Below are 16,492 nucleotides of genomic sequence, written 5' to 3' on the forward strand. Positions count from 1 at the left end.
TTTGAGAAATCTCTATACTGTTTCTCATAGTGTCTGTGCCAATTTACAATCCCACCAACAGTACACAAGGCTGCCCTTTTCTCCATATCCTCACCAACACTTACTTTTTGTCTTTTTCTTAATAGCCATTTTAACAGGTGTGAGGTGATATCTCATGGTGGTTTTGATTTGTGTTTCCTTGATAATTAATGATGCTGAGTGTCTTTTCATGAATCTGTTGGTTTTCTGCATGTCTTCTTTGGAAAAATATCTATTCAGATCTTCTGCCCATTTTTAAACAGATTGTTCTTTTTTGCTATTGAGTTGTATGAGTTTTTTTTAAATATATTTCGCCTATTAGCCTCTTATCAGATATATGATTTACAAATATGTCCTCCCATTCAGTGGGTTTTCATTTTGTTGATGGTTTCTTCTGTTGTGCAGAAGCTTTTTAGTATGATGTTTTCATTTATTTTTGCTTTTGGTGTCAGGTTCCAAAAATCATCACCAAGACCTATATAAAGTTTACCCCTCCTGTCTTCTTCTGGGAGTTTTAGGGTTCCAGGTTGTATACTCAAGTCTTTAATCCACTTTGAGTTCACTTTTGTGTATGATGCAAGATAGTGGTTGAGTTTTATTCTTTTCCATGTGGCTGTCCAGTTTTCCCAGCACCATTTATTGAAAGCACTGTCCTTTCCCCTATTAACACATTTTATATAGCTATAGATATCAAGACAAGCTAAAGAAGAGACAAATAGTAAAGTGATATCACTTCAGGGGTGCTATAAGTGGCTCCCTGCCACAGAGTATTGGCAATGCTGCTTGTAATTTCCCCGTCATGGTCACACTGACCTGGGTCTTCAGCAGTCCTCCTCTAAAACCCAGCTTCTCGAGTCTGTTTTTGTCACCCTAATAATCAGAGCACCTTAGCTGGGATTCAACTGACAGAAGTTAATAGGACACAGTTTGGAGATGAGAATGGTGAGGGACAGGATGATCTTAAAGTAACTGGGAAAAGGCTAACTGCCAGTCCCAGCAGGGCCACATATGTGCTAGCAGAGGGAAATGCTAGAATTTAGGACAATGTGAGATTCTCTGCACAATTCTGCCAAGAGCTAGCTAGCTGTAATTGTGTCTGGGAGAAATAGCATCAGTGAAAGTAACTTAGAGTGATGGTGTTTTGCTGCCTACAAAGCTCTTCCCTTTTGGTACTCAGTTGGAGCCCATGGTAGGAAGTCCCCAGTACAGTCCCCAATGATCCCTCCTCCTGGTATTCACACTCTTGTTAAGTCAGATTGTACCAAACTTCTGTCTCAGTCCCTCTCAGATCATTTTCACAGGGGGAAATCATGCTATCATGTTTTGACCAGTTTTTAGGTAAAAGCCCATGTAGTGAGAAATGACCTCCTGCCAACAGCTACAAGAGTGAGTCTGAAAGCAGATTCTCCATCTCAATCAAGCCTTCAGATGACTGCAACCCCAACAACATCTTGATTGCCCTCTCATAAGAGAACCCGAGTCCAAACCAACCAGCTGAGCTGCTCCTGGATTCTTGATCCTCAGAAAGCATATGAGATACTAAAAGTTTGTTATTTTAAGTCACTAAGTTTTGGCGTAGTTTGTTACACTGGAGGCCAAGATAAGCAAGTAATTTGCCCATAGTCTCACAGTAACTAGAAGCCCTAAATCTTGAAGTCTGTTTTTTATAGCTCTTTCTACTTAACCATCAACTCACTCAACAAATATTTCAACAAGTTTCATATTAAATAAAATGTTAAGGCTTGTTGGGTTTCAGAACATGTAAAAACTATGCTTTAAAGAGACACCAGGTACATGAAAATAAATGTTTAACGTAGCACCTTTGCAACTGTTGAGTGTCCTAATATTTCCTGCTATTTCGGTTGTGGGCAGAGGCAGGTTCCACAAAAAAGAGGGAGTGTTATTCTGATCCTTGACTGGGGCTTGTTGCCAGAGTTTGCTCTTATCCTCTGCAGTGTATAATTTGTGATAAAATTGGCAAGAGAATGTATGCTCCAGTAACTTGGCCAATTGCATTAGCAAACACAGAGCCTTAAAGAGTATTATTTATGATAAAAGCTGACCAAGGATTCTCACATTAGAAGAATGGGAGTGGGGGAGCCCTAACACATGTGAAAAACCTGAACACAATAAAACCCAAGGCAGAGGCTTACAATGCTGACATTCTTTTGGCTTTTATTCTTAGAAGCAAAATATGTCTTGCCTGTTCTTATAACCACTGGAATTTTTTTAAGTCTCAGAAACATCATTTTCTCATATACAAATTCTGTATTTCTAAAGTGAGAAATTCAAGATGGCTATACGTATACTCGATTCTCCATTTAGGGCCAACCTAGAGGCCTGGGCCCTTTCAAAGGGAAATGGGAAGAATAACTCAGGGGCTGTTAATATTTACTGACTACCAACCCTGGTCGGTTGGTTCAGTGGTAGAGCATTGGCCCGGCATGTGGATGTTCAGGTTTGATTCCCAGTCAGGGCACACAGGAGAAGTGACCATCTGCTTCTCCACCGCTCCCCCTTTCTCTTCTCTCTCTCTCTATCTCTCTCTTCTCCTCCCCTCCTGCAGCCAGGGTTTGTTGGCTCCAATGCTGAGGGATGGCTCCATGGGCTCTGCCTCAGGTGCTAAAAAAATGGCTCCAGAGCAAGGGCCACAGATGGGCAGAGCATCACCCACTGGATCCCAGTCAGTCAGGGTGCATGCAGGAGTCTGAATCTGCCTCCCCTCCTCTCACTAAAAAACCAAACAACTACTGACTACAAGGTGGCATTATTCTTTAAGGGATGGTCAAGCAGCTGACCTCAGCATCAATAAAAATCTGCCCATTTATAAAGTTTCTGGCCCATAATTGGGAGTGAGAGTCCTCCACAAGTAAAGTGTCTTAAAACTAATATTTTGTGCATGTGTGCATGGTTGCTGGGATTGTTGTTAAATAATTCTGATGTGTCTCATTTCAGTGAATTCCCAGTATATGTGAATAAAACAAATTCGATAAAATCTACAAGACTCTGAATAATCTGGGCTTTGCTGACTTCACCCACCCTTTTATGCACATTCTTCCCAGAGTCATGGCCAGGTTTTCAAGCACACTGGCTCCTTAAATCCTTCAGGTACTCTCAATTAGTCTCTTCTCCAGGTGGTGGCCTTTTCTGCTTCTCCTGCTACACTCCCTACCTCCATACGACTGGCTCTTGGCTGTGCTCAGGTTCCTGACCACCCAATGTAATGTAAGCACCCTCCTCAGCCTCTGTTTCTTCAACCTAATTCATTGTTGACCATTTATCACCATCAGAAATTAACTCCTTATTTATTTAAGGACAACATAATATAACCTAACCATTTATTGAGCAGTTTCACATGCCAAGCACTGCTCTCGGGACTTTCTTCATAGTAACTCATTTAGTCCTGATAATAATCCATTATGCTCATTCCGAGGAAACCAGGACACAGACAAGTAAGTAAGAATTTGTTTCGTGTGTTGTTGCTGTTGTTTTTTTGGTTGGTTGGTTGACTGGTTTGTTTTTTGTCTGTCTTCCCATTGGGCTGTAAGCACCAAGAGAGAAGGTCCTTTGCAGGTTTTGTTTACTGCTGTATGCCAGCACCGAGCCTGGCACAAAGTAGGTGCTCAATAAATAGCTGTTTCAATTGATGAATAAATAAGAAGATTTCAAAACCCTGCCCCTGTTTCATCCTTTCTTTTTTTCTGGGAGATGTGTGTAGATGTTATGCAATCATCTATTAACGTGCACCACGTCAGTGATCACATGATCCCCGCTACGAAGAGGCTCCAGCTACTCAAGTGAAGGGGTTTTAAGTATCAAAATGTCTCCTTACCTGGACGCACTCGCGGTGCTGAAACAGAAGTGTCCTTCAGCCCAGCCAAGAGCCTTGCTAGCTCTGCCGCCGCAAACACTCTGGTGCAGGGTCTCCAGGGACAAGAGTTGGTGCTGGGACAAGAGTTTGTTTTCTTTTTGTTTCTTGCTGGAAGCCGCGCCCTCCCGTGCGATCTGTGCAAGGGCCCCGTGGTTTTACAAAATTTCAAACTCTCCTAGTGGACTGGGCTGGGTTCTGGAGGGAAGAGCCTAGAGCAATTCCCAGGAAATGTCTTAATAAGAACAGAGCCCTGGGTTCTTTCCGGCAGTGTCGAGACGTGGGATATATTACGTCTTTGGATCTGAGAATAGACAGAAAAATAGGAAAAAGCAGGGTACCCAAATATTAAAATATTTTTGCTAATAAGAAAATTACAAATGTATGGTTTAATGATCAAAGGGCATTATTTCCCAACATCATTCTATCGCTCGCAGTGTGTTGCAATCGCTCAGAGTGGGGTCGGATCAACACTCCTGCAGCTGAACGTCAGTGCGCCTCGCGCTCCCTCTCCCCGCAGAGAGCTGAAGGCTGGACTCCAGCGGAGGATCTCCGAAACCGGTACTGGAAACTTCGCTCCGGTCCTTTCCGGAATCCCTGAGCGGCGGCAAAGAGCCGAAAGGACTGGCGCCCCGCGAGCGCCCAACGCCTCGGCGTGTTCAGACGCAGGCAGTTCTCTTGGTGTCTTCGGGGAAACTACTGGGTACGACGTACCCACTTCCTTGCCGTCCCCGCTCCCAGTGATGTTTTTAAAGCCCAGGTCTGCGCACCTTCTTCTACGCGCTGAGCTGTTGCTCAGTCCCGGAGGCCTCGGAGCGAGACCTTCTGTCCACCAGAGAGGAGCGGGCGGGGCTGGAAGGGGAGCAGAGCGTGAGGCAGGCACGTGGGTGCAACCTGGGCACCGGGGGCTCCGCGCTTAGCGACCAGGCTGCATCTGGGGTCCTGTCCCCGCAGCCATAGGCAGGGAAAGGCCTGTTGGAAAAATTTAAGCCTGAGCAGAAAGACACTACTGAGCGTCTTCCCTGCTCTTCAGAGTTTGCTGACACCGGATACTCAGAGATGAATAGCACGCAGTTACCTCCCTCGAGGAGCTCAAAGTCTGGTGGACCGACGGGCTGCGACAGGACTGCGGAAAAGGCCATGAGAAAAGAGAGTGTGCAAGTGAGAACACAGAAGGGGTCTTAGCCAGCTCGGGAATCAAAGAAGGCTCTGCAGAGGAAATAAAGCCTCTAAAGAAACCTAAGGGGACGCTCAAGGGGTGCCCGGAAGGAGATGGAAAGGCCCAGACCTTGAAGAAAGGAACGCGCTTCTTCTGGGGCGCTGGAGAGAGTGGGCGGGGCAAGAATTAATAGTGTCCCGACCTCTTCTTCAGGTCCACAGGAACTGCGTGGGTTCCTGGGTAGGTGCCCTGTAGCTCAGGGGTCCAGACTTTAGGCTTAGGCGTGCACGCTGCGTACTTTGAGTAATTGCTCTGCGTAAAGATGCGCGACTGTGACTGTCCGCGAATTCTCTGGGTAAACTTAGAAGCGGAAAGGCCGTATCCCAGGACGTCCCGCCCTGGAGGGTGCCCTAGTGGACAAAGACCCGAGCTTCTGGCTACGGATCAAGTAGGAGGCGCGTGTAGGTGACCTCTGTCCTAAGACTTGTTCCAGCGGTGACCAAAGCGCTGCTTTTTCCTTGAGGATTCCTCTCCAGAACTCTGCCTTGTTCCCTAGGCCTGAGCGGGAGGCAGAGCTCAAGAGGGGCGCGCCACGCAAAACAAGGTAGAGGCCTGGCTGGAGACAGCACCAGGTCAGACCCCAGGATCACAGGAAGCCCTGTGTGGGGCCCAGTTCTAAAGGGTCCCGAATAAACACGTGGCCAAGCTGCACTGCATGCAGGGTGTATGCGGCTGCGCTGTTCGCCTAAGTGACGCCGCGATGCGGGTCCGGAGATCCCTCGCAGCGCCGAGTTCAAGTCTCAAGGCCAAGAAACGCAAAGGGATGGTGGCGGGCGCAAGACTCCGGAACCCTGGGAGGTCAGGCGGTGCCGACGCAACCAACCAACCAAACCAACCAAAAAACCCGCCACCCCACCGTTTCAAACCCTTGGTACTAATGTGCTCCAGACTCAGGTCGAGAACTAGAGCCGAGCACGAGATGTTTAGGAGAAGCCCGGACAGTAGGAAGAGAGAGACTGAGGGACCACCGGAGAGCACGCTGCCGGAGCGGCCTCGGGGCTACTGGAATGAGTTGCCCGTAAACTGGGAAAGGGCCAACGACCCTGTGCCGGATCCCCTCCGTTAGCAGTTTCCCAGAGGTTGATTTGCATTAACCCAAAGGTGTCTCCGGGTGTGGATTTAGTGTCCCGTGAGGGTTCCGGTGTGAGAGTCTGTGATGGGTCCCTGCCGGATGCTACACCTCTCTGCAGATAGGAGCATTTCTGTTATTTCCTCCCCAAACCGTGAGGGCCGAATCGCCTGGCCCCTGGACCTTTGATCCAGGCCCTGAGAGAAGGGCTCTCAGTCTGCAGCTAGTTCCACTTGGGTAAGGGTTGCCTGCAACTCTCGGAAACCCTCCCAGACTGGGCTGAAAGGTGCTTCTACTTCCTAGTACCCCAAAGCTAAATAAAATTTGCATAGAAAACAGGGATGGGGCCAAGGCTGGGGCTGAGAATCATGTAACGCCTGCTAGCGAGCCCACGCCGAGGTGGCGCCCTTGTCGCAGGTGTACGGTGAGGGAGAGAGGCCAGGGTCCGAACAGAGTCTAAGTGAATCACGAACTGGCGTAACAATCAGCTTTCCAGTGCGATTTATCTGCGTGGCTGATTTCGATGGTTCCAACAGTCTCGTTGAGAGTTCCGCGTTTCGCTGCAGCACCAGCAAATCCAAAGTGGAGCCGAGTGGGGTAAGAAAAAGAAAGGGTTCTCAACTCCTGTACACCTGGTGTCACCACTTCCCACTGGAGTCCCCTTTTGCTAAGATTATTCAGACTTTCTCAACCTCAGTTTCCTAATCTGTGAAATGGGCGTAGTGTCCACCTCTCTGAAGAGTGCGCTAAGGGTGAAAAGTGCAACGCATCTAACTGTAGGAAGAAGCAAAGTCTTAGCCTCAAACTTGACAAACTAGATGCTAAAGAAAGACCTTCTTTCCCTGTCTCCTCGTTTTCTGCTTGGCTCGCCCCCACCCCCAACGCCTCCAAGCCCGGGGAGCGGGGAACGTTTCTGCTCGGTCCTCCCGGGAGAGGCTGGTGCAGAAGCCAATAAGCCTGGAACACATGCAGGTCCTTCTGGGCCTGGGACAATGGTTTCCATTTAATAAATATTTCCCCCAAGGGCATTTCACATCGGGCAGGCAATTATTCAAAGGAAACAGGCGCGCAGGTCTGCTCTGCTTGTTATTTCCTCCCCTTTTACCCGAAAATACTCATCTAAGGCAAGAAACGCATCTCGCATTCTCGCTGGATGGAAAGACGCACGAGGGACGTACTAACCCGGGGCGCGGAGATGGCTGGAGACTCTGCTCTGGGCCCTCTGCCAAAGGGGCGACGGGAAAGCCCTCCGCCCGGCCGGGCGCTTGTCCTCCGGGTTGCCTTTCCGCTGTGGGCAAATGTGGAGGGCAAGTTGCAGGTTTTAAAACACTAAATTATAATAAAAATAAATAGGAATCGTGATGGAAATCCCATTCCCGCCCCCCTCCAAGAAAGCGCAGAGCATAGCGCAGTTCTCTTCGAGGCTTACCAACCAGGGTTCGAAACCTCTGTCCTGCGGGACGTGAGGCCCTCCGGCGCCCTCTGGGAGCGCACCTCCGAGCCAGCCCGGGGCCCAGCGCTGCGCCGGGGCGCCGCATCCCGGGGCGGGGGTGGAGGCGGGCGGCGGGGCGTCCCGGGAGGAAGCAGCCCGAGGAGTGCGGAGGGAATAGCACACGAAAAGTTTATTTCGCTTTTTAACCTGCGTTTGATACATTCTTTTCTCCTCCAAGGATCTTTGACAAGGGGGATAAAGTGCTGTCCTTGCGTTTCGTGACGAGGCTGTCCTATTTATCAACACGCGCTTCCGGCGTGCCCCCTGGGCTGCCCCTTCCCCGGGTCTTTGTATTCGAAGCCTTAATTCTCCTTTGCAAACTGGGAAAGGAAACAGTCAAGGAGAGTTTTGTGTGTTAACAGTGTCAGAAACAATGTGGAACCCAAGCCCCGTTCTGAGCCGGCCGCTCTCCTCTCCGAGCCCAGTCTTTCCCTCACACCCCTTCCCCGCCCCCACCGGCCGCGCTCCCTCCAGCCTCCGCCGGCGCGTCGGCAGGTGCGCCCCCTCGCCTTCTCCGCTGCTGATTGGAGCCCAGGTTGGGGAGTCGCCGCCCCGCGCTTATGTCAGAGTGCTGGCTGTCCCGGCCCACCTCGCCTTTGAACTTCGCCGCTTTTGGCTCCCGTTCACCAGCCTCCCCGCATTCTCAGCCAGGTGCTGCGCTAGGCGAGGCATCTCCGGGAGAGCCGCGGGCGGGGGGAGGGAGCCACGGCCGTAGACACGGAGAGAGGAGAACCAGAGAAAGCGAACGTGGAAAGGGGGAGAAGGAGGAGCTTCGTGCTCTCTCCAGAAAATTACTTGGGCACTGAATCCCAGAGACTCCGGCACTTGGGCCCCCAGCAAGCGTCGGTAGCCCCCCGGCCGGCCACCCTCTCTCCCCCTCCCTCCCCGCCCCCACTCGCCCCTCGGGGCCTGCCTGGACGCAGAGCCTGGCATGATCAGCTGAACTTTGCCGGGTTAGTGCTTCTCTCTGGCGTCCCCTCAGCGGTGCGGAGGCGAGGGGAACGCAGACTCCCGGCTCGGGAACGACAGACAGGCAGACAGACAACCGCGCCCAGCTCGCCTGCAGAACCCTGCACTCCCACCCCCATCCGCCTAGCCTCTGGGACCATGTCCAAACCTTCAGACCACATCAAGCGACCCATGAATGCCTTCATGGTATGGTCCCGAGGCCAGCGGCGCAAGATGGCCCAGGAAAACCCTAAGATGCACAACTCAGAGATCAGCAAACGCCTAGGCGCCGAATGGAAGCTTCTGTCCGAGGCAGAGAAGCGGCCGTACATCGACGAGGCCAAGAGGCTGCGCGCCCAGCACATGAAGGAACACCCCGACTACAAGTACCGGCCGCGGCGCAAGCCCAAGAACCTGCTCAAGAAGGACAGGTATGTCTTCCCCCTGCCCTACCTGGGCGACACGGACCCGCTCAAGGCGGCTGGCCTGCCCGTGGGGGCCTCCGACGGCCTCCTGAGCGCGCCCGAGAAAGCTCGGGCCTTCTTGCCGCCCGCCTCGGCGCCCTACTCCCTGCTGGACCCTGCGCAGTTTAGCTCGAGCGCCATCCAGAAGATGGGTGAAGTGCCCCACACCTTGGCCACCGGCGCGCTGCCCTACGCGTCCACCCTGGGCTACCAGAACGGCGCCTTCGGCAGCCTCAGCTGCCCCAGCCAGCACACGCACACGCACCCGTCCCCCACCAACCCGGGCTACGTGGTGCCCTGTAACTGTACCGCCTGGTCTGCCTCCACCCTGCAGCCCCCTGTCGCCTACATCCTCTTCCCCGGCATGACCAAGACTGGCATAGACCCTTATTCGTCAGCCCACGCCACGGCCATGTAACCCCCAGCCCTGCCCGCCAGACCTGGAGGCGGCCTGGAATCGGGGTTTGTACCCTGTCCTCTGCGCCTAGCCGGGCCTGCAGATGCCTCGGGGCCATCCCCGACGGCCGTGTCCTACCCTATCCCAGACTCTTCCTCTTTCTTCTAGGAGGATGGTAGGGGTGTCCTACCGGGCCCAAGGCGCAGACAGGTGCCAGAAACTTGCGAACATTATGACCGATATACAGTTGCCCCTATCCTAACTGTCCCAAATAAAATCTCCAATTGTACCCCCTTTGGACAAAAAAAAGTAGGCAATTTGCTTTATGTCCCCTTCTCTGTCCTCTGATGGGCTTTGGACTCCAGAACTCTCAGATCCTGATATTATATCTAGAATATGCATATTTTTTATTCTTTTGAACCCCCAAGAAAAGAGTTAGCTCTGTGTTTTGCCATCAGACACAACTAGGTGCCATTTGCTCTTCACGTGTGGGGGAAAGGCTTATAAGTTTTAAACTATGGAAAGGGAAACATTTCTATTTAAAATCATGCTACAATAGTGTTTGCTTCTTTAAAGGTAATACAAAAGGACCCACATGGTTATTTACTATGTATAAAGCAGTGCTCCTAGAGACCTAAGTTTACTTTTAGACAGAATGTCAGGTTATGAAGTCAGGAAGTAGAAAGTGAACAAAAATTAAAAGAACAAAAACATCCTAAATGGTCATAAATGTTTTTGACGATGTCTTGAAAATGTACTAGAAGGATTTCATCTCCTTATTCTGTTCATTTGTTGAACAACGATGTTTTGAATAAAGACAATCTGTCATTGCAAAAAGCAACCTTTGATGTGCATAAAATCTGAAATCAGTAGGCCAGGTCTGGGCTGGGAGTTGGGTCACTGGGAGGCTGAGAGCGCATAGGGCAACTCTTAGCAGTGGCCGCTGACAGCTAACCTGCACTGACCAAGTGTGGTGGCCTTCAGGCCAGATGCGAAAGGTGATAGAGTCTGTGATTTGTCCCGGCTTTATCCTCTGGATCCACTTTCTGCCTTTAGAGGCTGTACAAAGGTATCTGTCCCTGGGACATCACCCCTTCTTGGTGTTGATCACTTCAAGGAGCAAATGAGCTAAGACCAAGGCCGAACCAGACCTCTGAGATCTGGGTGCATTTTTCTTTTTTTAAACCAAATTCCAAAGGAATGGAGAGAACCACGAGTCTGCTGGAAACCAGTTGCGCGTTGAGCAGAACTGAGCGCCAGTCCTGCGATGGGTGTTTTAAGTTCAATGATCAGGGAAGTCCGGTGGAATCGATTTAAAAAAAAGTGTTTGAAAACGTTGTTGCTGGCTCTTCTGGTGATTTGGGACTCGATACTGATTCCTACGTTAACAAATAAAAGTCTAAGAAACGCAGTGGGAGACTTTTTACTAAGACTCTGAGGGAGCAAAGGAAAAAGGAAGGCAATAGTGACACGGTCTCAAAATCAAAAAAAATCTTAACTCATATCGTAGCCCTCGGTGTTTAACAAATAAGGAAAAGACCCTTTCCTTTCTCCACTGGATGAATATTAGCTTGATCATTGCAATTTTTCCTGAGGAAGGGACCTTCTGACACCTTCCAGCACAACTCTTTGGAACTTGTTATCCAAATCCAAGGGTGACTTTCCCAGCCCCTGTCAGCCCCCAGTCTCGTCCCCAAAGTCGTGCTCACGTAGGTCTCCCCCTAGGCCCGGTGCTCTTCTCACCGGCTTTGATAGGGGGGAGAAGGGGCGATGTCCTCGTGGTGTGTCTGCTTTCTGCTACTGCTGAGGGATTTGTGCGCTTGCCTTTGCCCTTTCCAAGGGGGGCCAGTGGCTGGAAGTGCGAGAGAAACGTTGTCAACAGACACCAAAGTCAAAACCCACAGATTAGCATATTGTCCTCAAAACAATTAGAAGTGTTTGAGGTGTTATTTGGAGCCTATTCATTCGAGCCCCTTTGTCAAAGGGGGATTTTCATTATTAAAAAAAAGAAAAAAAGTTAGCAGTTGTCCATCTGGCTGAGCTGAATAGCAAAGTGATCCGTGTTGTATATGCTTTTCTCATTAAGAGCTCTTTTGAGACCAATGTTAGAATTAAATGGTATAACACAATTAACATACACGGGCGTTGAATAGGAGGGGACGCCTATAAATAATAGATAGATAAATAAATGAGCGATCAGGCGAAGGTAAACAAAGGCGGGCCGAGGGACTTGGCAGGGGGGAGGCCGGGCGGGCTGCGCCACGCTCACTTAGCATTACAAAACCCTCTTACAAATCGAGACAATTAGGAAGTGACTTGCCTCTGGTGGCCGTCCGTTCTGGGGGCTCCGGGAGCTTAGGGAAGGCCCCTCCTCCCGCCCTCCAGAAAGCCCAGGAGGCCCAGGGCGGAGGCGCCGCGCTTTTGCTGTCTGATGTAACCCCAACTGACAGTGCTGTCAGCCGCTGTGATCTCCTTCATAGCTCAGTGTCCCTGAACATCTCCTAAGATGAAGCTTACAGGGGCCTGGGTGTCTCCCCGCAGAGCCCGCGCTCCGGAGCCCCGGACGCACGGAGAGCCCCCGCCCGGGAGGAACCCTGCGCGCTCGGCCCCACGGGGCACCCAGGCGACTCCCCAGCAGGCTTAGTCTGGGAAGGAACACAACGTGGATCCTAGTGGGGAACGCCTCGGGCGGCGGCAGAGGCTGGAAAACTGAAGCCAGGGATCTAGCCTGTGCCCGGCCCTGGGGACTGGGACGGGAGCTCCGGGAAACTGGGCTGCCCTGCAGCGGGAAAGCGTCCGCGCTCCCACGGCCGGGCAACGGAGACGTCTCTCCAGACGGCTGAGAGCAGGGCGCCCGGCGTGGGTCTCAGGAGCTAACGCCGCGGACTCGGCTCGAGCCGATCCGGACTAGCGCACCTGGTCCGCCTCCTTCCCAGCCGGGCCCTGTCCAGCTGTCTGCCCTCGTGAGGCCTGGTCCCCGCCTCGGCCGGGAAGGGCCTGCCTCCTTCCAGCCTCCGCTGCCGGGGTCGCGGAGCCTCCGCCGCGGTGCGCGGTCGCGACTCGCCCCAACCAACAGCCCAAATCTCCAAATCCTGCTTGTCAAGCTGTTGGCAGGGGCCTATTCCTGACTTTGAAGTCAGGCGCAGACAAAAAAAAAAAAAAAAAAAAAAAAAATCCCCTGGGGTGTGTGTGCAGGGGCAGTGATGTGTGTGTGTGTGGGGGGGCGGTCCCCGTCAAACCTGTTTGCTCACAACTGTCTTTTTCTTTCAAGAGAATCGTTAAAGCAACCCTGTAGGGAAAGGAGCGCTCCGCCCGCCCGCAGTGAGGAGAGCCGCGTCTCCGCAGCGCGGGGCGCGCAGCCAGAGCGGCCCAGGCTCCCCTTCGACAGACTAGTCGCGGTGGGAGGACAGGACCCCCGCTGCGCGCGGGGCGCCGGGGACCCTCAGAAAGCGACTGCGCCCCCTTCTCAGTCTTTGGCACGCAGCCCGCAGGCAGGGGTCCCGGACTTCTCAGTGCAGCCTGGCCCCTCCTCGAGGAGGGGCTGCTGGGAGGGTCTGGACTTCTCTCCTACGGGGGCGAGTGCTTCCAAGGGACAAAAATATTTGACCTAAGCAGGTGCCGCGCTTGTCCCCGCCTCCTTTCCGAGGCACTTTCTAGGACCACAGAGACCTAACGCGCTGCTCGGGAGGGCAGCGGGCGGCGCTGGCGCGGCAGGGGGAGAGCTGTTTGGGTTTTAGTTAGGGTTTCTTTCTTAAACCTCGACCACCGCTGGCTCGGGGGCACACTGGACTGGCCACATCTTGGAGATGCCGGAACGTTGGCCCCGTTCCGTTCCTGGCCTTTCATGGAGGGTTTTTCATGCGCTTCCCCAGCTTTTGATCTGACTCAAAAAACCTTTGATTTCCTTCTAGTTTCTGGGTTTACATTTAAATCTCAATGTCCATAGAACCGATGACTTGATAGGTGGGAAAGACCAGCTACTTAGACTAAATTGTACTGAAGTGTGAGTGACTGACATCTGAGATTCCCTGAATATTTGCATTTTAAAACAGGATCTAGATAACTTCCAGAAATCTCTAGTCCTCTAAAGCAGGGTGTTAGTTTAGGGTAAGCCCCAGGGGACAGTCATTACATCACACTCTCTGGGAAAGGGTCTCCCTTGCGGGCGGCTTCTCCGCAGATCTGAGACTGCCAGGACCTGAAAACTTGGCAGGCGGCGCTGCCAGCTCGGCCCTGGAGGCCTTGGGTTTCCTTCCGCTCCGCCCCAGCTCAGGCCTTGTTACTATTGTTCAGGCGGACAATGAATTTCAAATCATTTGAATTTGAATATCACATAATTCACAAGATTCCTGTTAACTCTCATCTCTTTATTTGCTGAGTGGATTGTGCCTGTGCATGAGTTTAAGAGAGGAAGACAAGCAGAGGCAGAAGGGATCCATTAGATTTGGGTGGCCCTTGGCTCAGGGGTAGAGCATCAGCCTGGCTTGTGGTTGTCCCATGTTCGATTCCTGGTCAGGGCACACAGAAGAAGGACCATCTGCTTCGCCACTCCCTTCTATCTCTTCCCTTCTTCCCCTTCCACAGCAGTTGGAGCAAGTTGGCCCTGGGCGCTGAGGATGACTCCATAGCCTCCCCTCAAGCACTAAAATAGCTCGGTTGCTGAGCAACGGCCCCAGGTGGGCTAGGGGGCTTGCTGGGGGATCCCGGTCAGGGCGGGAGTCTTTATGCCTCCCCACTTCTCACTTAAAACAAAAATAAAAGATTTGGGTGCAGGAGATGCCAGGGTGGGTGCTTCCCGTCTCCCCCCTGCCCCCGCAAATGGGCGTCCCTCCTAGCCTCTGCCTCTGGCCCTGCCCTGGCCTTGCGGACTTGGCCTTGGGAATGCTACTTAGGCTGGTTTCTTTCTGGCACTATAGGGAATGGCCCTTGTCCGGGAACAAGATGCGCTGGCATTGCGCCACTACTGAGTAATTAAGAAAATAATAAAAATGGGGGCAAATGGGGGACCACTAGAAATCCTAAAGTGTCGACACAACCGGAGAATCGAGGTAGCCCCACCTAATCCTGGCTGTGCGCGCTCGGGGCGCGCGGTTTGGTAGGGTCTGTCCTGGCACTGGGAAGGGGACTGAAAAAGAAGAGAGCCTCGACACCCCCTTCTCTCCCAGCCTCGGTCCTGCGTCCGGCTGAGTCGTCTCCCGCGGACGCTGGGCCAGTGCCCCCCTGGGGCCAGGCTGTGGGAGCCGTGCTGTCGGAGAGCAGGAGGAGCCATGGTCCAGGACATTCCTGGGCAGTCTCCACAAATTCTCCACCCTCCCCTCTCAAATGGCAGCGCTGAGTTTCTCCTGCGACCCCCTAAGGCCCCAAGAATTCTGTCGGAGTTTGGGAAGGGAGCGGGTACCCATGCCGGACAGAGACCAAAAGGAGTTCGCAAGTTTTCTCTTTTCTACACAATGGAGTTGCGCTACTCTGGCGCCCAGAGGCCATTTCCAAACTTTTAAATTCTTGGGTAGGGAAGAGAGGCAATTCAAATGGGGAAGGGACTTCAGAAAAACTCTGCCAGCTGAACGGACAGCAATCGGACGGAGCAGGGAGGAAAGTGAGAGCCGGACCTGACCGACGTGTGCCAGGCGACCCTCCGCACTGGGGTGTGCGTTGACCCCCACTCCGGGGCCGCCGGCTAGCTGATCCCTGCTGGAGAGCTCAGCTCCTCGTGGATGCCTCCAGGCCCCCGCCTCGCCCCTGAGCCCCGAGGCTCTGACGGTGCTAGAACCGAGTGGAGAATGAGGAGACGTGGATGTGAGGCGCGCTCTGGGCACTGCCGGACAGGCGGGAGCGGCACACCTGCCTCGATGGCGGAGGGCGGAGAATCGGACTTCCGAGAGTCGCTCAGCTGCTACCGACTTCCAGTAGCCTCGCCGAGACCCTGCGGTTCCCCGGACGCCCCGCCCGGGGACGGAGGGAGGCGGGAGAAGGGAGGGAGGCAGCCGGCGGCCGAGGCGCACGCCGCTGGTCCCCGTCCGCCCAGCACCCCCCGTGGCGCGGCGAGTCAATGGGATTTGCACACTCGAGGTGTAACAGCATTACTGCATTAATTACCATTTCCATTTCACGTCCAGATTGTTTACTTATCTGCGGGAAACATATGTCTGGAGAAGTTCACATTCCGGATTCTGCTCCGCTGCCCAAGGTGCAATTCCGAGGAGGCGGAGAGGGGGAGGGGCGGGCTTCAGATTTTTTATTACACCCTCTAGCCTTATCTACCGCTGTAAATTATGAGGATCCTCCATTGAGCGGCATATGGAGATTATATACTTTTTTGAATATCGTTTCCCAAAGCCTGCAGATTTTCACTTTGAAATGAAACAATCCTCTGCCGGCTCCCCCGGGGCCCGGCGCCTGCTGCGCTCCTGCTCCCGGCTCGGGGGACCCTGTCTGTGGCGCCGGGCGCGCCCCTACATCTCCAGGGCCGCGGCCAGCGCCCAGCGGAGCCCCGTTTCCCAGGACCTGAAAAAAACCTATCAGGGAAAACCCATCCGTCAGAGGTGTTTGAGAACCCAGGCGGCACACCTGCTCTGTTTTCGGCACCTCACCCGGACTTCTGAGCGATTTGCATTTCTTGATGAATTTGGACATCCGCAGAGACGCGAGCCCGCTTCTCCCCTCTTCCTGCGCGCACAGGCTTCCAGCCCGCAGCGAGGGCTGAGAGGTCCGCTCGGGCCCACAGCAGCCTGCCTCGCCCGCACGCGCCTCAGAGCTTCCCCGGCACATTGGTCTTGGGGCAGCCAAAACGGCTTCTTTGTTTGGGGAGCGGCGGAGGTGGCGGGGAACGTGCTCGCGCTGAAGACTGCTGATTGTGAGCCCGGAACAGACACGCTGAGCGGAAGGCAACTACCTCCCCGCTCCGGGATCAGCAGGACCGGCAGGGCTGCGCGGACCGAATCCCCATCTTTCTTATCTCGTCAAGACCCCTTTCAGGCTGAGATCAGAGAGGGAGGGAAAAGGAAGAGGGAATCATTG

General features: G+C 53.1%; 1 protein-coding gene across 1 annotated transcript; it reads left to right on the plus strand.

Annotated features, from left to right (window-relative positions):
- The first annotated feature begins 8,773 nt into the window (after positions 1 to 8,773).
- On the plus strand, positions 8,774 to 9,496 carry SOX14 (SRY-box transcription factor 14). The gene has a single exon (XM_066245732.1). It carries the CDS (start codon positions 8,774 to 8,776, stop codon positions 9,494 to 9,496), a length of 723 nt encoding a protein of 240 aa, XP_066101829.1.
- The last annotated feature ends 6,996 nt before the right edge of the window (positions 9,497 to 16,492 follow it).

This window comes from Saccopteryx bilineata, chromosome 10 (assembly GCF_036850765.1).
Source record: "Saccopteryx bilineata isolate mSacBil1 chromosome 10, mSacBil1_pri_phased_curated, whole genome shotgun sequence".
In the NCBI taxonomy this organism is placed as follows: Eukaryota; Metazoa; Chordata; class Mammalia; order Chiroptera; family Emballonuridae; genus Saccopteryx; species Saccopteryx bilineata.

What these genes read in the sequence shown, in the direction of transcription:
- SOX14 (XM_066245732.1), top strand. Translation starts at nt 8,774, where the DNA reads ATGTCCAAACCTTCAGACCACATCAAGCGACCCATGAATGCCTTCATG.